General features: G+C 45.4%; 1 protein-coding gene across 4 annotated transcripts in view; it reads right to left on the bottom strand.

Moving 5' to 3' along the window:
- Positions 1–19,028, bottom strand: part of RELN (reelin) — a 276,773-nt gene extending 257,745 nt beyond the window's left edge. For 2 of the 4 annotated variants that reach the window (XM_039363760.1, XM_039363761.1), the window contains exon 1: positions 18,480–19,027. In XM_039363760.1, the coding sequence (XP_039219694.1) occupies positions 18,480–18,744 (265 nt within the window). In that variant the 5' untranslated portion in view covers positions 18,745–19,027. Of the gene's footprint in view, positions 1–18,479 lie in introns of all 4 variants that reach the window. The other 2 variants (XM_039363759.1, XM_039363763.1) reach the window with 2 other exon arrangements.
- Between the last annotated feature and the right edge of the window lie 4,165 nt (positions 19,029–23,193).

Here is a 23,193-nt window from a genome sequence, read left to right as displayed (position 1 = left end):
CAGACAGTGGTGGGATTCAGCCGGTTCACACCACTTCAGCAGAACCAGTAGCTAATTTTTTTGTTGCCCAAGCCCAGAATGGACTTCCGGCAGTGGCATCCATGCAGAGAACCGGTTGTTCACATATTTGAATCTCACCACTGGATAGATAGATAGATAGATAGATAGATAGATAGATAGATAGATAGATAGATAGACAGACAGACAGACAGACCGACAGACAGACAGATATAGTGGTTGGATTCAGCCAGTTCACACCACTTCAGCAGAACCGGTAGCTAATTTTTTGTTGCCCAGGCCCAGAACGGACTTCCGGAAGTGGCATCCACACAGAGAACCAGTTGTTCACATATTTGAATCCCACCACTGGGTAAAGGTATTTTTCTCCCCCTCCTCCCCATGGATTAATTTTCATTTTGAAGCCCATTAGTCATGCACAGACACATCTTGTGGATTTGTTTCAAAAATAAACATTTTGGGGGTTGGCATGCACTGCGGGCTTCATTATGAGATTTGAATGTGGCAAAATTCAGCTTTAATTTATGGCGAGTATTATCACGGGGGCATTCTGTGCTGCGCTGGGAGATACCAAGAGCCTTGCTTAAACGTTTCCCATTTGAGTTGAAATTTGCAAGGTCTTATCTAATTGCCTAAAACCAAACATCCTTGTTGGGAGGATGATCTGAAGCACATGTGTAAGTAGGGAAAGATAAGGAGACGCAGCCTGCATCTCCTTGATCTTGTTCCCTATTTTGTAAAGAAGCAATTTGCAAGAGGCACGACAGTGTACGCTTAATCGATTATATTTAATAAACCTAGGAAGAGGGTCTGTGAAGATGATGTGGCAAAATGCGCTTCAAGTAAAGACTTGTGTGCTATCATGGTCTTGTTTAAAAAAAAAAATACATCAGGACTAAGGCAAAACTAGCACGTGATTGTGAATTTCACAGACAAACCGATGCATGAATTCAGAGTGTTAAATTTAAAGTCCTGAGCGGGCAAACATGTCACTGAACAAAGCTACAGGTTTATAGGATTCCGGCCGAATCACGAAGGAAAACTAATTCAGTGTGATTAGTTACTCTGCTTCTGTTTCTCATAGTAGCTGCTTAGGACAAAATCCAACTAACATCTGCCTTTTTTTTTGCTGACATTCATGATTTCCCCATTTAAAGATGTAAACGACAGAAGGACATTTGTACATTGAACTCAAAAACAGAAAACCAATATTTTGGCTTTGGCCCTCGTGAAAAGGTGCTTGATAATCATACTTTCTAGGTAGGAGAGCCAGTCTGGACCAGTGATTAAGACACCAGGCTACAAATGGGAGACTGTGAGTTCTAGTCCTGCCTCAGCCATGAAAGCCAGCTGAGTGACTTTGGGCCAGTCATTCTCTCTCAGCCCAACACACCTCACAGGGTTATTGTTCTTGTGGGGAAAATAAGGGGAGAAAGATGCTCTGGACATGTTCGCTGTCTTGAGTGTAAAAGTAATAAAGGCAGGAAAGAAAGAAAGAAAGAAAGAAAGAAAGAAAGAAAGAAAGAAAGAAAGAAAGAAAGGAAGGAAGGAAGGAAGGAAGGAAGGAAGGAAGGAAGGAAGGAAGGAAGGAAGGAAGGAAGGAAGGAAGGAAGGGAAAGGAAGGAAAGGAAAGAGGGAGGAAGGAAGGAAGGAAAGGAAAGAAAGAAGGAAAGAAGGAAGGAAGGAGGGAAGGAAGGAAAGGAAAGGAAAGGAGGGAGGGAAGAAGGAAGGAAGGGAAGGAAAGGAAAGAAGGAAGGAAGGAGGGAAGGAAGGAAAGGAAAGGAAAGGAGGGAGGGAAGAAGGAAGGAAGGGAAGGAAAGGAAAGGAAAGAAGGAAGGAAGGAAAGGAAAGAAGGAAGGAAGGAAGGAAAAGGAAGGGAAGGAAAGGAAAGGAAAGGAGGGAGGGAGGGAGGGAGGAAGGAAGGGAAGGAAGGAAGGAAGGAAGGAAGGAAGGAAGGAAGGAAGGAAGGAAGGAAAGAAAGAAAGAAAGAAAGAAAGAAAGAAAGAAAGAAAGAAAGAAAGAAAGAAAGAAACCTTCTTCAAATTGGAAAGATGTACAATCTTTCACGGTCATCAGATTTAATTTGGCAGTGACCAAAAGTGCATTCTTAATAAGATTTAAAAAAAAACAACTCCCTTTTAATAACCCTGTAATCCCTGTATTTGGAGTAGAGTCAAGGTGACTGTATGGAGCTGAGCGTTTACCAGCCGGATGCCCTTCCTGACACCTACGTAGAGTTTGCAGCAGATATTTTTTTCATTGAGCCCTAAGAGAGAAAAATCTGTCACTCTCTAGGACTGAACTCTCAACCTTCCCAGAGGGAGGCAAACGTCTTCACCGCTAAGCCACTCTCATCCTTAACAAGATTCCTTGTTGACGTCCACTAATCCAAAACACTAATAATTCCTTCCCAATTGAATGCGGGATTGGTACATTTTGCCATTGTCAGGGTTCATCTGCAAAGATCATTGCTGAAGATCCCCTAAAACAGGACCCACTGAACAGAGCCATCAACCAGCTTGAAAGAACCTCATTCTTGCAGAGCTACCAAAAAAAAAAGCTTAATAAAAATACGCTGTATGAAAAAAAAAAAGCCAAAGAGCCAGATGGACTGAGCTGTGAAAGGATGACATAATTTTCCTGGAACCTCATCCTGCATTGCAACATTTTCATAGGGGCTATTTCTGAATAGGCAATTGTAAAAATCTCTTACTCTACAACGGACTAGTACAGATGGAAGACTAAGACCTTAACTTACTTCTATCGCCCTTGCAAATCGGCATGCAAAATGTTTTAAGCTACGGTTAGTCCTTCTGAGATGTATCATTTAAACAGATGTTTGGAACATCGGTATCATTGGACTGGCAATTATACAGTGTCAGTGCAAATATTTCGATAGCTTCATGCATCCCTTCTTAACTCCATTTTAAACCCCTTGTTTAATTACTGTATTTGTTTTGCCAAAGTTCAAAGACAGACCCATGTCTTAGCAGACAGCAAGCATATTTTCTGCAGCCAGTATGTTGCTTCCTACTCAGCCTAATTTGAAGGAGAAAACATTACAGTTGCATAATCAGAGCGAGAAAAGTTTTGTGGAGTTGGCGCGATAAGGCAATACGATTATCAAAATAAGGGCCTGTGAGATCTGGCGTTAAGAGAGGGAAAATGGAACCACAAAAATAACGGCAAAGTTCAATAAACAACGAACGTTTCCCTTAAACAAGTAAAGCAGGAAATGTTTACAAAAAGATAAGAAGAATTTCCAAAAGGGACAAAAACATCGCTAATTGCTCATATCATTCCCAGAGTCAAATAGTTTTTCTCTTCCTGCTTTACGTAACAAGAGTGGAGTCCCACATCTTTCTGCTAATATGAAAAGGGTTGAAAGTTAGGAAAAACCTCCCATTTAAAAATCTAGCTTAGACTTAATGCAGTAAAAGTACAAATAACATCCTAGCCAAAGTGTTTTGATTTTTTTTAAAAAATCTGGAAAATGCAAAAATTATTACATGAAAAAAGCTATGCTGGAATCATAAAATTTTGTTCGATCTCCACACTCACAGAGTATGGTGTCACAGTTTGGTCTAGTGGTGAAGGCACCCAGGCTACAAACTGGAAGACTGCGAGTTCTAGTTCTAATTGGCTTAGCCACGAAAGCCAACTGGGCGACCTTGGGCCAGTCATTCTCACTCACCCAGCCCACCTCACAGGGTCGTTATTGTTGTGGGAAAAAATAGGCAGAGGATGTTTTGTTGGCTACAGTTATTTATTTATTTATTTATTTATGAGACTTATATACCGCTTTAAGTGCAAGCACTCTCTAAGTGGTGTACACCAGTAAGCAATGTATGTATGTATGTATGTATGTATGTATATATATATATATATATATATATATATATATATATATATATATATATATATTTACATTGCCCCCAATAATCTGGGTCCTCATTTTACCTACCCCGGAAGGATGGAAGGCTGAGTCAACCTTGAGCCGGTGAGATTTGAACCGCTGACCTGCTGAACACGGTCAGCTAAAGTGGCCTGCAGTACTGCACTCTAACTGCTGCGCCACCTCGGCTCATCCCCTTGAGTTATTTGTAAAAAGATAAAGCAGGACGCAAATAAATAGTTGAAAGAGTCAAGACTGAATTGGATTGATGTTCCACCCATTTCTTATTTCTGATGTTTTCAGGATATTTGTTAGGTGCAAAAAAACCCAAGCCCATAAGTTAAGTTCCAAATAAACTGATTTATTCCTCATGCCTATGCAGAGGAATCTAGTCCAACTAAGAGGTAGCACCATTTTGGTGCTAGTTAATGCAATTCAAGAGGAGCTGGGCTTAGTCCATTTGTGACCACATTGCAATTCTAGGCTGATTGCTCTCTTGACTCCATCCTCCAGGCTCTGCCGCTCCTTCCCCGTAGCTGGCTGGGAGAATTTTGGAAGTTGAAGTCCACACACCTTACAAATTCTAGAACCTCTCTTACTGAACACAAAGATGTCTCAAACACACTGTTGGGATTCTTTCACCCAGACATGATCCCGCGTACAGTTTCAAATGAAGCAGAATGGGGCTCCAGGCTGGTCTTGGTGTAAACATCTGGCTCCAAGGATATTTTGTTCGTGCCAAATTTCTGGTAAGCCACAAACCCAAAGCAATCTTAACTGCTAAGAAAATTGAAGGACCAGTGTTATATCCAAGGAGGACAAGGTTTATTTTAACATTTGTTTGGGCTTTACAAAATTCTGTACGCTTAGACCGGCTTAGCAGGGCTCCGGTGCGATTTTCAAGCAAGGACACAGATCGATCCAGAAGACAATTTCAGCTAGTCCACCCATGTACTGAGTTGGAATCAAGAGTGATGTAAAAAAAAGTATTTAGGAATAAAAAGAACATGCACCAGAGCTAAAGTCATGTCCTTTCCACACTTCCTCTGAGAAGAATTACCATATTTTCCGGCGTATAAGACGACCCCCAACTTTTAAGAAGGTTTTTGTGGCTTAGAAAGTCGTCTTATACGCCGGAAAATATGGTAAATGTATAATAATATTTGTAAGCCTGGTGGTTTGCGTCCTAACATGCAAGATTCATTGCTCACTAGACTTCTTCAAGGCTTCGAAGTTGGATCTTTGCAAGCTATTCAAGGCTGTGGATGACACTTGGGAACGGCCCCATCCAAAATCAGAGGCTCCACTCATGAGCTTCAGCCTCTCACGTTGTGGGAAAAACAGTAAGTCTTCTGCAAAGAGCAGCTGTCAAAACTGGGGCAACTCTCTTTTGCAGTGAAGAGAAATTGATATTCTTGGCCTAGAATCTGCATTCTCTTTACTCTCCGCTAATTTAATACAACTTATCCATCTTGTCGTTTCAGAGACTGCAAACATTTTATCTGGTTGCATAGTTAATTAAAAGAGCATCAGAGATGGTGTTTTTTTTTTCAACACTCTGAGTAAGCAAGGACTCTGGAAAGTAAATCTCTAAAGATAAATGGGTTTTTTGACCCTCAGAACTGGGTATGCTAGATCTACTCTTTTTTTCCCAAAGTAAAAATAAATAAATAAATCTGGAATCGAGTCAATATCTTTCCACCTGTGGCTAAAAATAATTGAAGATCAAAATGCCAGAAATCTACTTAAATCCCAAAAACGGTGTCTGATATTAGTCATGGTTTGGATGAAGGGAAACAAAGCAATGGAGATAAACGTGAGGTGTTCCTGCTCACTCAAAGGACAGATTTACATCCCTATGTAATTTATAACCTCATGACTTTCTCTGGCTCCCTTTTTTAACTACGGGATGTCACTTGGTCTAACATGCAGCTGTGGTTTTTTTTTTTTTTTAGATAATATATAAGAGACATTAGAGCTGAATATGATCAGCCCCTACATATCTGATAAGACAGAAAAGAACTTCCCACAAGAGACAGAAAGGAAAATTTGCAGCGTTACTGACAGTGTAGACCAGTTTTTTTTTCCAACTTTGGCAACTTTAAAAGATGTGTGGACTTCCACTCCCAAAACAGAATAGAATAGAGCTGGAAGGAACCTTGGAGGTCTTCTAGTCCAGCCCCCTGCTGAAGTAGGAGAACCTACACCATCTCAGATAAGTGACTGTCTAGCCTCTTCTTAAAAATCTCCAGTGATGGAGCACCCATGATTTTTGGAGGCAAGCTGTTCCACTGGTTGATTGTCTTCACTGTTAGGAAGTTTCTCCTTAATTCCAGGTTGCTTCTCTCCTTGATCAGTTTCCAACCGTTGTTTCTCGTCCTTCCCTCTGGTGCTCTGGTGAACAACCTGGCCCCCTCTGCCTTGTGGTAGCCCCTCAGATACTGGAATACTGCTATCATGTCTCCCCTGTTTCTTCTTTTTCTTTAGACTAGCCAAGCCCAAGTCCCGCAGCCGTTCTTCGTATGTTTTGGTCTCCAGGCCTTGGATCATCTTAGTTGGTCTTCTCTGAATTTTTTCCAAAGTCTCAACATCTCATTGTCTCTGGAGATTCTCAAGTCATCCAGGTCACGGTTGTCCCAAAGGTGCTTTTCCAAAAAGCAACTAGATTTTCTTGTTTTTTTCCCGTTGAAAACGTTTTGCTTCTCGTCCTTCGTTTTCAAGGAAAAAAAACAAGTCGAGCTGCCTTTTGGAAAAGCACCTTTGGGTTCAACTCACAGAACTGAATTCACTTCATGATTGAACACTTCACAATCCATGTGTAGCATTGATTCCACTTTACAATGCCTTGGTAAGGCCACACTTGGAATATGGCACCTGGTTTTGGTCACCATGATGTAAAAAAGATGTTGAGACTCTGGAAAGAGTACAGAGAAGAGCAACAAAGATGATCAGGGGACTGGAGACTAAAGCATATGAAGAACGGTTGCTGGAATTGGGTCTGTCTAGTTTAATGAAAGGAAGGACCAGGGGGGACAGGATAGCAGTCTTCCAATATCTCAGGGGCTGCCCCAAAGAAGAGGTAGTCAAGCTCTTCTCTAAAGCCCCTGAAGGCAGGAGAAGAAGCAACAGATGAAAACCAATCAAGGAGAGAAGCAACCTGGAACTAAGGAGAAACTTCTTGACAGTGAGAACAATTAACCAGTGGAACAACCTGCCTCCAGAAGCGGTAAATGCTCCAACACTGGAGGTTTTTAAGAAGAGACTGGGCAGCCATTTGTCTGAAATGGTATCGGGTTTCCTAACTGAGCAGGGGGTTGGACTAGATGACCTCCAAGGTCCCTTCCTCCATCATCATCATCATCATCATTATCATCATCATTTTTTCTCCAGCCAAGATCAAGAAAAACTGTGGACATACGCATCCAACACACACCAACCTTTAATACACGGAATTTCTATTACAATTAAGTTTTAAGCCACTGTCCACTGCCCTTCCCTAAAACATCAAACACATATAAATATTATTCACTGTCCATCTTGAATACATCACGGAAGGAGGAAGCTTTTGAGTTCACAAGGTTAATACCGTATGCTGAAGGATCACACACATATTTCCTGAATATGTCCTGATGTTGTTGTTTTTTTCCCCTACGCTGTCTTTGTGCCAGGTGTGCTTTCTGTTGCGATGAGTTAAATCTTGACAGAACAAGCTCCAGCAGTTGTTCCTGTTGCTCGTTTCATTTGGCAAAGGGACCCACCTTTGAAGTCAACAAGTTGAGCAGTCCACAGCTTTAAGGTTCCCCAATCTTTCCCAGAGAAAGGAAGCCCCCCCCCCAATCTGCTGCTTTCCTGGATGTCACATAGTCCCAAAAATATCCAACAAAAGGTCCCTCTAGAATGCCTCTTCTTTTACTTCCTTTCTTTTTCTGCTAAATATCGCCCAACAGCAAGAGACAGGCCTCCACAAGTGTCTGAGACGCTGTTCTTTGCAAAAAACAGACTTCTTTTTTGTGGGTTATCCTAATTCCCAAACTTTACATGTCCTGATTTGGGTAGAGCCAGCTAGCTTTTCTCGCGCAATCCCTGCTTTTGTTGACGGTGCCAAATCCAGACACTCTAAACATTTAAATCCACCAGCCGAGATCTTCACTTCACTCAACCCTTAGTTTTAAAAGCTGTCTTTTAATTGCTTGAGCTCCATAGTGCTAACGTTACTTTTTGCCTTTGTTTATCCTGCATGTTATTTATTTTTACCTGGATAGCTAATCTCCTCGACTAAAATTGAAACTTTTACATTGCAATGAACAGAGACATGCATTCAATTTCCCTGCTACTCTGATTGTCGGCCGAGCAGGTACAAAAACAGCCAGGGAAATGATTGAAGTCTGGGAAACGGGCCCCTTGAGAGCCAACAGGAGTGCTGATTTACCACCAGCTTATCAGGTACTTAGGAGCCAAGGGCTTGGCAGAACAAGGGCACAACAGCCAAAAGACTTAATAGCTGGCCATCAACACCCCAATCAACAATTAAAAAGCTACACACAACCAAGCACCACATAGATATTACACTTAGAATAGTCCAAAGCACACATTCCATTAGAGAGAAATTCCCAGAGGATGGGCTCCAGAATGAGTCTGAAAACTTGGAAGACTAAATCTCCAGTCTCAGATTGGATCCTGAAATTTGTATTTTCATAGTCCCTCAAGAAATCACTTGAATCGTTCAATTCTATGTGGCTTGTGCTTACCAATAATGTATTTTTTAATCGGAAGAGTAGGTGCTATACGTTCTGTCTGGCAACTTAATTCACCAAGGCATGTGTTTGACTTCAGTTGACAAATCCCTTCATAGCTATTATGTCCATACCATGTTTCTTTAATCTATCTTCCCACATAACGCTGATCAACCGGTGGCCAAAACATTGAAAAGTAGGAACAGATCTTTGTTATCAAATGGACAGAGCAGCGACTCTGTCGACACCAGACTACCATTGAGCCCAACGTTTATGTTGCTAAGCGAGAACATTCGTTAAGTGAGCCTTGCCCTATTTTACGACCTTTCCTACTGCAGTTGTTCAATTATAACACAGGTGTTAAGTGAATCTGGTTTGCTTCCCCACTGACTTTGCTTGTCAGAGTCACAAAAGGGGACCACGTGACCCCAGGACGCTGCAACTGTCAGTTGCCAAGCATCCAAATTTTGATCACGTGACCCTGGGGATGGTGCAATGGTTGTAAGTGTGAAAAACAGTCTCAAATCTCTTTTTTCAGTGCTGTTGTAACTTTGAACAGTTACTAAATGAACGGTTGTAAGTCGAGGGCTGCCTTTAGGACTGGAGGCTAAAACATACAAGGAACGGTTGCTAGAATTGGGTATGTCTACTTTAATGAAGAGAAGGATGAGGGGGGACATGATAGCAGTCTTCCAGTATCTCAGGGGCTGCCCCAAAGAAGAGGGAGTCAAGCTGTTCTCCAAAGGGCCGAAGGCAGGACAAGAAGCAATGGATGGAAACTAACCAAGTAGAGAAGCAGCCTAGAACTAAGGAGAAACTTCCTGACAGCTAGAACAATTAACCAGCGGAACCACCTGCCTCCAGAAGCTGTGAATGCTCCAATACTGGAGGCTTTTAAGAAGAGACTGGACAGCCACTTGTCTGAAATGGTATAGGGTTTCCTGCCTGAGCAGGGGCTTGGACTAGATGACCTCCAAGGTCCCTTCCAACATCATCATCATCATCATCGTTGTTATTGTTATTGTTATACATGTTCCATTGCATGTTGTACCTTGCCTTTCAAAAAGGCTAAATTAGCATTTCTGAAAATTAAAAAAAGAGAAACTATGGAAGAGCAATTCCATTTTTAAGCCTTTAGTGCCTGCCAGAAAATGGAACCATCTGTGTGACTTTCTGCCTTTTAAGATGAATCCCTTAAGCAAGATAATCGTAAAACAGGGCCACGGCTATACTGACTTAAGCACTGTACTCAATATACCTCTTTTTTAAATGTGTGTTTTTTGGAATACAAAAACATTGGGAACCCTAAAACGTATTATCCCTCTGTAGGTCATTTATAATAGCTTCTGTAGTGTCTTTATCAATCCACTAATGAAAACGTCCCTACATTTTTATTGATAACACTTTTGGGGATGTGTCCTCTTAGGCCAGTGGTTCTCAACCTTTTTAATGCCGCGACCCCCAACCGGTCGTAAGTCGAGGACTACTCAACCGGTCGTAAGTCAAGGACCACTCAACTGGTGCAGCACCGTTTGCAGAATGGGACTTTTGGCGGGCCCATAGAATAAAAGGGAGTAGCACAGCTAAGGAAAAGAGGGAAAAAATGGCGGACTGTGTTGTTTGGCAACCCCCGTGAAATGGTCATTCGACTCCAAATGGGGTCCCGACCCACAGGTGGAGAACCACTGTCTTAGGCAAAATGCATTTGACTTGATCTCATGTAGATGTTAACTTTAAACTTCAGAGTTCTAGAGGCTAGCAGCTTACCCATAACCATTAATTGTAAGTCTCCATGTGCAATTCAGAAGGGCTTGTTTATTCTTCCTTCTCTGCTATGGACTGTTTTTTGTTTAAATGTATCCATCTATCAATTCACACACCTCCATCCATCCCCATATTCCAAGTTAGCCCTAAAATATCATTTAGCTTCCCTAAAACCCACCTTGTTTGCTGAATGTGTTTTTTCTCTATCTTCTTTTTTGTCCTTTGGTTATTTATAAAAATTAAATACAGCAATTGCTTTCTCATACTTTCCTGCTTTAAATTTCTCTGAGTGCAAATTACGCCTTATCTGAAAGTTAACCTTTGCTCAGGCTAATTCTTTCCCATTGCTTCTGAAGCAAATGCTTTTTCAGGTAAGTTGGAGTATGCATTTGAATTATGTTCTTTGATCAAAACCAGCAGTTGGCCCAAACAGCAAACCCAGCAGTGTATAATTCTTCTATCTATGCCAACTCAAAAATTTATAAGGGGAGTGGGTAACCCACAGCTCAAGGGGTTTATTCAGCAGACAGTTTCAGAGTCATTGCTAACCCTGCTGTCTAGAAACAAAGAGCAGGTTTTCCTACTATTTAGAGATGTAAAACTAAAAGAAAAAAATCATCACGTGAACCCTAAAATAACATATCACAATTAAAATACAAACTGTAGAATAAGGGGTCTTCAAACTTGTCCCTTTTATGACTTGTGGACTTCAACTCCCAGAATTCCTCAGCCAGCGTGCACGCTGGCTGAGGAATTCTGGGAGTTGAAGTCCACAAGTCATAAAAGGGACAAGTTTGAAGACCCCTGCTGTAGAAGAAGGACAGTCAAGAGAGGAATCAGCCTGGAAGGAACCAATTCTAATGCTCCGAAGCGCCCGAAGGCAGGACAAGAAGCAACGGATGGAAACTAATCAAGGAGAGAAGCAACCTAGAACGAAGGAGAAACTTCCTGACAGTCAGAACAATTAATCCATAATTAATCAATGGAATGGCTTGCCTCTAGAAGTTGTGGGTGCTCCAACGCTGGAGATTTCAAGAAGAGGCTGGACAGCCATCTATCAGAAATGGTCTAGTCCAGGGTCTCCTGCTTGAGAACTAGAAGACCTTCAAGGTCCCTTCCAATTCTGTTTTTCTGTTCTGTTCTGTTTCTTTGGAAGTCATCCCAACAGAATCCCAGGTAAATGTCCCCAAGTGCTTTTTCAGGAGACAACTGGACTTTCTTGTTTTTCTTGGAAGACGTTTCGCTTCTCATCCAAGAAGCTTCTTCAGCTCGGACTGGACGGTGGGGAATGGAAGAGCTGGAGTCAGATCCAGTCAGAGCTGAAGAAGCTTCTGGGATGAGAAGCGAAACGTCTTCAAAGACAAACAAGAAAGTCCAGTTGCCTCCTGAAAAAACATCTTTGGGACAACCAGGATCTGGACTGACTGAGAATCTCCATAGACACTCCCAGGTAAATGGTTTAAAGTAGCATTAACATACCTGTACTTGAGATTAATCCCATTAAACAGTTTTAGGACTGGAGTGCGTACATTCCAATTTTTTTCAAGTCAATGTCATTCCTTTACTTGTTGTTGTTGTTAGTGGCGAAGTCGTGCCCAACCCATCGCGACCCCATGGACAACGTTCCTCCAGGCCTTCCTGTCCTCTACCATCTTCTGGAGTCCATTTAAGCTCACGCCTCCTGCTTCAGTGACTCCATCCAGCCATCTCATTCTCTGTCGTCCCCTTCTTCTCTTGCCCTCCATCTTTCCCAGCATTAGGCCCTTCTCCAGTGAGTCCTTTACTATTTATGTATTAATTTATGTATTATGTATTAATTTATGTATTATTCCTTTACTATTTATGTATTAATCAAAGAAGGCTTTGTGTCGTACACTTTATAATAGTCTCTCAACTTTAGTTAAGAGATGTTAGCTTTCAGATTCATCAGAAAGATAGAATCTCTTTTTTATATCGTGATCTATGATGATGCAAAAAAACAAACCAACCCCTAACTGAATTCATTACTTACTATTCTACGTCTGGGCAAAATAATCTGAAAGGGAGAAAAAATGTAAATCTCAGAGTCTGTGTTTTTGAAATTCACAAGAAGGATCCATTTAAAGTAAAGCTGGCTTGAGAAATGCACTAACAGCCTTAATGTAGATACTCCTGAACAAAAGAACCTCAATATCAACACAAAGCAGCTGAACCACAATCCACAAAGAGATGCAGTGCTATCTCTTGCAGCCTAACTTGTGACACATGTAGTGTGATAAAGCTAGCTGACCCACACTTCATCAAGAAGCACAATTCTATCATTTGTGACCTGAACACTAACACATAATGGTGTGATTAAAAAAAAATTATCTTATCAGCGCATGGAAATCTTGCTTAATATCCAACAATGTTTTTTCCTGTAATTATCAGTTTAGTCTCTCTGCATTTCATTTTCCTATGACCTGCTTACAGTTTTTCCTGCCACATTTATATGATAATCTTTCCTGTATGTTGATGTAGAAGACTGTAGTGCATAACGAGGTTTTTGAACCTGCTATGTTCTTTGGAAATGTAAGAAAGTAGCTATGTCGTATATGTGGTGGCTTAATAAACACGTATCAAATTCTATCTGATCACAAATTTTGAGATCAAGAAAATAGCAAAATAAATTAACCGAACCAATAATAATCTTCTTTATACTTCTACTCCTTTTTTCCTCCTCTTTGTTCTCATGTATTTACCACCCTTTTCAGCTTCTTTGATTTAAGCTTTAAAAAATATAAGCCTATTTAGGAAATGAGAGCAGTGTGAACTTGGACCGTGATACTAAGTACTCTCTGCTTTATGAAATGGAGGTGCTGGATTGAAAACCGTAATATGTGCATATGTGAGATTTTTGAGGTATGCTGATTTTCACAACATGAAAATAAAGATTTACAGGAAAGCCACTTCCTTGCAATACATTAAGATCAGGTTGGGGGTAAACGACTGTACTGTATCCTGGTAGTGTGTTATACAGGTGTTGGGGACCTCCAAATGAAAGAGGAATAATATGTTTTATTATGAATCTCTCCATAATAAAATAAATCTGTAGGAAAAGCTCTTCTAGAGATGCCCATTCACTTTGGCTTCAAGAGCTGCATTGTGAATTCACACACTTGACATTTAGAAAACCAAGCAAAGATGCTTATTTTTCTATAAGTGTGTCAGAGGACATTGCTGGAGACAATGGAATGTGCTTTTACCATCATAATTTATTTGGATATTACAATAGCTCAGTGTCAGATTCCCTTCTTTTTATCGTCCGCCTACTGAGTTCTCTGTAGCAGTTGCTACTCAACAGTTCAAAGGTTGAGACTCCGTCAAGTTGAGAATAATAATAATAATAATAATAATAATAATTATTATTATTATTATTATTATTTTGGGATTGCACCCAAGGCGCCTATTACTATTGGTAGTACCAATAGTAATAGGTGCCTTGGGTGCAATCCCAAAACAACTGGAGCACCACCTGAACACCATCATCGGCATTGACAAATTCGCCATTAGTCAATTGCAAAAGGCGGCCTTACTAGGAACTGCTTCCATCCTGCGACGATATCTGTAATACCATCAAACATCCACGTCTGCCTATCCCAGGTCCTTGGGAAGGACTCGATAGGTAGACAGAAATGCCAAATCCAGTCTGAACATCTGGCTGACTGTGTAATGATCAATAATAATAATAATAATAATAATAATAATAATAATAATAATAATGTTCAGTTGACTGAGGTTCACATCTAATGAATAATAATAATAATAAAGTTGGAAGGGACCTTGGAGGTCTTCTAATCCAACCTCCTGCTCAGGCAGGAAACCCTATACCATTTCAGACAAATGGCTGTCCAGTCTCTTCTTAAAAACTTCCAGCGTTGGAGCATTCACAGCTTCTGGAGGCAGGTGGTTCATTCCTAGTGCTATAAGACCAGGACACGCCCATGAATTTTTCTTTCTAAGGGATTTACAAGTAGCTGAGGCCTTCTTTTAGGACATTTTTTCCAACCTCCCAAGCTAAGACATTGGTCTCCCACCCAACTAGTAACCAAATTCAACCCTGCTTAGCTTTTGGGAGGTCAACTTAGATCAGTTGAGTTCAGCGGTTGTGCAGATACTCAACTCTTTTAAGTGCTGAACGGAAAGGGAGAGAATAACGTACCTGGTACGAAAGAAGAAATTGATAAAAGGAGAAGAAATTGATAAAAGGAGAAAAGAAGAGGGCACGACAAACGCAAGGCCTTGAGTAAGAAAATTGTTCTTGCCGCTCCATAAAAAGAGACCCCTTCACCCAAAGACGTTCACTTCAGCCTAATGGAGCCCTTCCATTTAAATATGAAAGGAGAAATAAAGGCAAATGTGGGACTCTTCCAATAAAATTGAACTGGTTCACTGAACCCACTTTAAAGCATTTCAGGACTCACTTCCAGCGTGTATTGTCAAATCAATTCTCTTTCTTGAGGTCACATAAAGTGACAAAACTCAATCATAGTGGCGGGCAAGGAGGTGGGTGGGACCTGTGTGTAGCGGCTGATCACTCTTCTGGAAGTTATTGCTTGACCTGTAAATGGCACCACTCAACTCTGGGAGGGGGATTGTTGTTTTTCCAAGCCAAAAGGCAAATGATCCATTAAAGAAAAAGGAAGGTATCCCAAAGACCACCCAACAGAGCCTTAAAATCTGTCCTCCAAGACTTGAGAGTTAGACTTTAACTCTGGCATCCTTTTCCTAAAGCAGATTTTCTTCGGAAGAACTGAGGAAGCTATATCAAGCCAACTGGCTTAAAGGAGAATATTTGTAGCGGAGCTGGGTGGTGTTCTTGCAGACGTTACATGACCCACCTAAGGAACACCATCAGTGTTAGAAGGGAGTGGGCTTTGCTCTCTGTTTATACACAAGTATACAGGAAAAGCCACGTACAATATTTGTAGCGGAGGGTTGAAATGAGGGGTCCTTGGTGGTCTCTGAGCTGGTGGTTTTCTTGCAGACGTTTCATTACCCAACTAGGGAACATCATCAGTGCTAGAAGGAATGGGATTTGCAGGGAGGAGGAAGAGGAGGAGGAGGAGGAGGAGGAAGAGGGGGGAGGACTGTAGGGTCCTAGGTGCTCTCTGAGCTTGGTGGTTTTCTTGCAGACGTTTCATTACCCAACTAGGGAACATCATCAGTACTAGAAGGAATGGGATTTGCAGAGAAGAGGAGGATGGGATTTGCAGAGAAGAGGAGGAGGAGGAGGAGGAGGAGGAGGAGGAGGAGGAGGAAGAGGGGGGAGGACTGTAGGGTCCTAGGTGCTCTCTGAGCTGGGTGGTTTTCTTGCAGACGTTTCATTACCCAACTAAGGAACATCATCAGTATTAGAAGGAATGGGGTTTGCAGAGAGGAGGAGGAGGAGGAGGAGGAGGAAGAGGAGGAGGAAGAGGGGGGGAGAACTGTGGGGTCCTTGGTGCTCTCTAAGCTGGGTGGTTTTCTTGCAGACGTTTCATGACCCAACTAGGGAACATCATCAGTGCTAAAAGGAATGGGATTTGCAGGGAGGAGGAGGAGGAGGAGGAGGAGGAGGAGGAAGACAATCATTGTGGGGTCCTTGGTGCTCTCTAAGCTGGGTGGTTTTCTTGCAGACGTTTCATGACCCAAACGAAGAAACATCATCCATGTTAGCTAGCCCTACCAAACTCCGGGACCATCAAGGGGAGCCCTTCAAATCAGCTAGTTTTCTTCATAGAGCAGCTTGGAAGGAAAAACATAGCATTCACTCTGGGCTGCTGATATTCCGTCCACAAGGTTAATGAAGTGGGATCCCTACACAAGGCACAGCCCCCCCCTCCCCAAGGATCCCCTTGCCTTTGTATGGCACATCACCCGTGACGCGTACATCCCACCCACAATCAGTCATTTTCGTTTTATGTCACAGTTAAAAGAAGCAGCAAACACCTACAGGCAATGCCAAAAGCAGGGTCTCTTTGGCTCCCCCCCCCCACTCTGGATGTTCCTTGAAGTCCTCGTTAAGTCTTAAGAAAGGACAGCTCTTTGCTGTCCTCCTTTTGCTAATGAGAATTTTTCATCTCTTTGATGGCTCAGGGTGGGGTCATTCTTCCCTTTCTCCCACTCGGATGTTATCTTCTTTACAAATAACACAATATTTCACTCCAGGGGAATCGACCCAACGGATTTACGTACAAGAAGGCAAAAAAATAATAATAAAAAAAATCCCCCCAGCGTGTTTTGTCTTCTTCTTCGGAGTTCCTTCTCAAACTCCACCAGTCCTTTTAAAACTCTTATCTGGATAAACAGCTCACCAGGCGGTTCGGCAGCTACATTGCTAAGGAATTAACTAGCCCAGGCGATTATTAGGGACACTTTGTCCCGCTCTTCGCCCGGGACAAGGGTTGGGAGGATCCCCCATTTTTAATCTTCTAATTATCTCCATGGGTAGCTCAGGCTGAGGGGTAGTGGGCGACTCGGGACCACCCAAAGGAAATTAAAGAGCCCAATTGGGGTCGGAACCCGGGTCTGGCCCACCAGCCTCCCTCTCTGCCTTCGTAACCAAGAAGTAATTGTCTATCAAGGTCTTAGGGTTGCGGTTTCCTGCACGTTGTCATCTATCTATAAGAGCCTAGCGTGGTTTTGAAAACCTCTGAAGACAGGCGGGTTGTTCTCTTAAACGGAGGAGAAACCTCACCCCCCGCGCACACACACACACACACACACACACTTTTTTTTTTCTTTTTCCCATCTTCCAGATCTCCCCGCTTCCCAATTCCGAAAGTGGAGCCCCTTTGGAAGTAGAAAGTGCCCCTTTCTGAAGATTTCCGAGGTTTGGGGGAGGGGGTGGGTGGGTGGGCTGGCGAAGGGACTCGTCCCCCTGTCAACGAACTGCTTGGTCCCATCCAAAGGGGCTGGGGGAGACCCGGAGAGAAGTGTTGGAAGTCGAAAGGATACAAGGCGACCTCAGAGCTGTTTGTGTTTGTTTTCTCCAAAAGCAACTGGACGGGTTCTTTCTTTCTTTCTTTCTTTCTTTCTTTCTTTCTTTCTTTCTTTCTTTCTTTCTTTCTTTCTTTCTTTCTTTCTTTCTTTCTTCCTTCCTTCCTTCCTTCCTTCCTTCCCCTTCTTTCCTTCTCCTTCCTTCCTTCTTTCCTTCCTTTCTTCCCCTTCCTTTCTTTCTTTCTTTCTTTCTTTCTTTCTTTCTTTCTTTCTTTCTTTCTTTCTTTCTTCCTTCCTTCCTTCCTTCCTTCCTTCCTTCTCCTTCCTTTCTTCCTTCCTTCCTTCTTTCCTTCCTTCCCCTTCCTTCCTTCCTTCCCCTTTCTTTCTTCTCCTTCCTTCCCTTCCTTCCTTCCTTCCTTTCTGGCGTTTGATTCCATAGTCATTTAGAGCTGTCGTATCAATGGAAGACCTGCAGAAGAAGCTTCTTGGGGGAGAAGCAAAGGTCTTCCAAGGAAAAAAATAAGGTCCAGTTGCTTCTTTTTAAGGGGGGGGAGCACCTTTGGGACCACCAGGACCTGCATGACTGGGAATCTCTGTAGATTATGAACTGAAGAGTTGAAAAGTCCAGTTGCTTTGGGAGAAAAAAACCACTTTCGGGACCACCAACGACCTGGGTGTCCATGTTGAGAATCCCGTACAGACGATACAAAACCCCCACCGTAAACTTTCCCCAATTTCGCCTCCCGGACTACAAAAACCCGGACGGCAAAGCCCCCTCCTCCCCTGCCCCATCCAAGCCCCCCCCCCCGGCCCCAACCACACACCCACACCCAAAAGCACCTTTTCCCAATCTTGTGAGCTTCCTTCCCCCACCCCCGGCCCCAAACCCCCACTGATCGGGGACCGATGATGGGACTTGGAGTCCCAGTCAGGGCCGGCTGTCGGACATCACACCGACCCGGGACTGGTGCGCGTGTATATATTGGGGAGGGGGAAGACGGGTTTTCTCTTCCAGGAGTCGACGACGGGCGAAACACGCGTCCGCCCTTCCCACGAGACCTTGGCACTCTCTCTCTCTGCCTCCATCCCCACCCCACCTCGGGGAGGGCAGGCGAGGAAAAGAGCCTTACCGTGGTACTCCTGTCCCGGCACGTAGTAAGTGGGGTTCCCAGCCAGGTGGAGGGAGATGAGCACCTCGCCTTGCCGGCCGTCGCCTTCCAACTCGCCGTGGTGGGTGCAGAGGAAGAAGAAGGGCGAGAAGCGCGGGTAGGCAGCCCCGGCCGCCGGCAGCACCACGGCCGGCAGCACCAGCAGCCAAAGCCAAGGACAAATCCGGCCGGTTGAGAGGAGCCGCCGCCGGGCCGGCGAGGCTGACGAGCTCCGCTTGAGCGCCATGCTCTGCTCCGCCGCCGCCGCCGCCGCTCATCCAGACAGGGGGGAGGCCGGCGCGCGCGGGATGGGGAGCTGGAGTAGCAGCCGCCGCCGCCGCCGCGCAAGGGGAGGAAGTTGTTGCCGCCGCCAACTGGCCGCAGCAGCAGAAGCAGCAGCGCGAAGTTTGGCCGCCGCAGGAGCCGCCCGGGCGGAGGAGAAGGAGGAGGAGGAGGAGGAGGAGGGGGGAAGAGGGCGCCGAGAACCGCCCGCCTGCCTCCCCTCAGACACCTTCGCCGAGCGAGGAGGCGCGGCCGGGCGGGGCTCCTGCCTTCGCGCGCTCTCGTGCCACCCCCCTCACGTGCGCACGCGCGGGGGGGGGGAGAAAGAGGGCAACTGGTGAGGCGACCCGCCTGAGGGGAAGACCCGAAGGGACGCACGCTGGACCTTCCCGCCCCGGGGGGAGGAGGAGGAGGAGGAGGAGGAGGGCGCCTAGGACCGCCTGTCTGCCTGCCTCCCCTCACACACCTTCGGGGAGCGGCAGAGCGGGGCTCCTGCCTTCGCGCGCTCTCGTGCCACCCTCCCCCCGACGTGCGCACGCGCGGGGGTGGGTGGGGGAGGAGGGCAACTGGTGAGGCGACCCGCCTGAGGGGAAAACCCGAAGGGACGCCCGGATGGACGGGCGATGGACCTTCCCGGGAGGAGGAAGAAGGCGCCGAGGAGCACCTGCCTGCCTGCCTGCCTCCCCTCACACACCTTCGCCGAGCGAGGGGGCGCGGCAGAGCGGGGCTCCTGCCTTCGTGCGCCCTCGTTTCCCCCCCCCAAGTGCGCACGCGCGCGGGGGGGGGAGGAGGGCAACTGGTGAGGCAAGCTGCCTGAGAGGAAGACCCGAAGGGACGCACGCTGGATCTTCCCGCCCCGGGAGGAGGAGGGCGCCCTGTGCCACCCCCCGACGTGCGCACGCGCGGGGGGTGGGTGGGGGAGGAGGGCAAGTGGTGAGGCCGCCCGCCTGAGGGGAAGACCCGAAGGGACGCACGGATGGACGCCCTGAGAGGAGGAGGGCGTCGAGGACTGCCTGCCTGCCTGCCCCCCTCACACTCATTCGGGGAAATAGGGAGGGGGAGGGGCGCAGCAGAGCGGGGCTCCTTCTTTCCCACCCCTCGTCCCCTCAGGAGGGCAACTGGTGAGGCGGCGCGCGAGGTGACCCGCCTGAGAGGAAGACCCGAAGGGACGCACGGATGGACGGACGGACGCTGGACCTTCCCGCTCCGGGAGGAGGGCGCCAAGAACCGTCTGCCCGCCTGTCTCCCCTCACACATCTGAGGGAGGGGCGCGGCAAAGCAGGGCTCCTTTCGCGGCCCCTCGTCCCCCCTCCCCCCGCGCGCGCTGCGGAGGGTAACTGGTGAGGCGGCCCGCGAGGCGACCCGCCTGAGAGGAAGACCGAGGGGACGGACCGATGGACGGGCGCACGAGGAGAAGGGCGCCGAGGACCGCCTGCCTGCCTCCCCTCACACACCTTCGACGGGGGGGGGGGTAAAAGCGCGGAAGAGCAGGCTCCTTTTCTTGCCCTGGCCCCGTGAGGGCAACTGGTGAAGCGGCCCTGCGCGACCCGCTTGAGGGGAAGCCCGAGGGGACGCACGGACCCGCGAGCCCCGCTGTTGCCCTCTTTCCGCTCGCTCCTCTCCTTTGTCACTCCCTGGCGGAGGAGCAGAGGCGGAGGAGGCGGTTTTTTTCCCGTGGGGGGGGGGAGAGTTGAGAGAAAAAGGAGGGAGAAAAAAAGAGAGAGAAAAAGTTCCGGTTGGAAATAAATTAGTCCCCTCCCCCCAAAATCAAACGCTGTTCGCAGACGGGAGGAGTGGCTGAGGGGGAAGAAGGGCCCTGCCCTTCTTTTTTTTCTTCTGTTTTTTTTATTGCGGAGGAGAGGAAGGGGGGAGGAAAAGAAGAAGAGGCAGAAGTAAGAAGAAGAAACAGAGGCAGAAGAAGCAAGAAGAGGCAGAGGAAGAAGAAGCAAGGAGAAGAAGCAGAGGCAGAAGAAGTAAGAAGAAGAAGAGGCAGAGGAAGAAGAAGCAAGGAGAAGAAGCAGAGGCAGAAGAAGCAAGAAGAAGAAGAGGCAGAGGAAGAAGAAGGGGCGGCAGAGGAAGAAGCAAGAAGGAGAAGAAGCAAGGAGGAGGAGAAGAAGAAGCAGAGGCAGAAGAAGCAAGAAGAAGAAGAGGCAGAGGAAGAAGAAGAGGCGGCAGAGGAAGAAGCAAGAAGGAGAAGAAGCAAGGAGGAGAAGAAGCAGCAGAGGCAGAAAAAGCAAGAAGAAGAGGCAGAGGAAGAAGAGGAGGAGGCAGAGGAAGAAGAAGGAGGAGAAGAAGAAGAGGTAGAGGAGGAAGAAGAAGACCTGGTTTCCTTGCAGATGTTTGATTGCCCAAGTAATCATCAGTGCTGGAAGGGAGGCAGAGTGAACGAGTAAGAGCAGGCAGTGAAGGAGGAAGAAGAAAAGGACTGGGGTGTGTGTGTGTCCCTGATGCTCTTTGAGCTTAGTTTTCTTGCGGATGTTTCAGTACCCAACTAGGGAACATCAACAGTGCGAGTGGAGAAGGAGAAAAAGATGGAGGAGGACTGTGGGATCCTTGATGCTCTCTGAGCTTGTGGGTTTTCTTGCGGATGTTTCAGTACCAAACTAGGGAACATCATCAGTGCTAGAAGGGAGTGGGGTGCTCAGATGAGAGCACGCCTTATGCCTATTTAGCACTGATGATATGGCCAAGTTGGGTAATGAACCATCTTCAAGAAAACCACCCAGCTGAGAGAGAAACCAGGACCCCCCATTTCAACCCTGAGCTTCTAACATTCTCCTTTATTGATAGACTGGATGTTTAACTAGGATGGCATAAGGCCTCTTGCTTTGAGGAGGCGTTGTTGGACTAGATGACCTCTGAAGTCTCCTCCAGCCCTGATTCTATGATGTTATCTATCTTATCTGTGATAAGAATGTATTTTTTTCCTTTGAAGCTGCAGTCCCAAAATGTTATATTCCCATTTAAACCCCCCCACCTCCGCCATCCTTCTACCAAAAGAACAGAAAAGTAGACCTCTAGGTAATAATGTCTTATTCAGATTCTGCTCTTGTTTCTTAACTATCCCATGTTCATACTCACAGTACAACTGTAGAGTATTGTTTAGTGACATAGGGACCCTTCAAAATTGAGTGGCAGGTCCAAAGTATTCCATTAAAACAGGCAAACGTTAATTAAAGATTGTTCACTGGTGGTAAATTGGGGGAACATGCTGGAGGCGAGTCATCATCTGATGAGGTTACAGTCTTGATAGCCTCATGATAGAGCGATGTTGAACTAGGAATATCAAACCTGGAGATCCAGGATATTATAATACAGTGATGGTGAACCTTTTAGAGACCGAGTGCCCAAACTGCAACCCAAAACCCACTTATGCATCGGCGAGTGCCGGGTGGGTGTGGCCAGTTGGGTGGGCGTGGCTGTGGTGGTAACTGCAGACTAGGTGGGACTAAAAAGTTCAATCAATCAATTCCAACTTTGCAAGATCTTTTTTTTTTCCGTGAGAAGTTGAAATTGACTGATTGAACCTTTTTTTTTTTTTTTTGCACATGGCAGTGGAGGCCTAAAATGAAAATGTTTTTATAAAACCCAGCTGAAGGCTTAGGACTGGGGTGATGGCGCGCGTGCCCACAGAGAGGGCTCTGAGTGCCGCCTCTGGCACCCGTGCCATAGGTTCGCCACCACTGTTATAATAGAAGGTCTGTCAGGAAATTTTTCCTTACTGCTTCTCTCCTTGGTTAGTTTCCATCCGTTGCTTCTTGTCCTGCCTTCAGGGGCTTTGGAGAATAGCTTGACTCCCTCTTCTTTGGGGCAGCCCCTGAGATATTGGAAGGCTGCTATCATGTCACCCCCCCTAGTCCTCTTTTCATAGACTAGACATACCCAAATCCTGCAGCCGTTCTTTGTATTTCCCATCATGGCAGGAGAAGACATAATAAGAGATACTTTGTGCTTTGGAGTGATTCTGGATCTGTGCAATTTGGGGGGGGGGGCATGTTACTGGAGATGAAGTCCATCCAGGAAGTTAACTAAAATGTTATAATCTGTTTTTATGTTTTTTTAAAATGTTTTTAATTCGTACATTGCCCCAGAATCACCCCCGGGAGGGAGATGGACAGTTTCTGAATGGGATAAAAATAAATAAGCATGAAACAATTCACTTTAGAGTCTGTCAGGTGTGTGTGTGTGTGTGTGTGTGTGTGTGTGTGTGTGTGTGTGTGTTTGCTTGCCTTTTAGTCGCGATTGGCTCAGCTCTGACTACTATGATCCAAAAGAAAAAAGAAAAAAACCCACATCTACTGAAATGGGCAAAGACAACAGAGAGAGAGAAATTAAGAGCCAAATATAAAACTCAGGCTTAGAAGCATGCATAATAATAATAATTTAAAAAATCCTTTTTTTTTTAAACAATCAG

Source organism: Crotalus tigris, unplaced genomic scaffold (assembly GCF_016545835.1).
Source record: "Crotalus tigris isolate CLP2741 ecotype Arizona unplaced genomic scaffold, ASM1654583v1 scf7180000019599.1365583, whole genome shotgun sequence".
NCBI classification, from domain to species: domain Eukaryota; kingdom Metazoa; phylum Chordata; class Lepidosauria; order Squamata; family Viperidae; genus Crotalus; species Crotalus tigris.
This window is presented reverse-complemented; position numbering and strand designations above follow the sequence as displayed.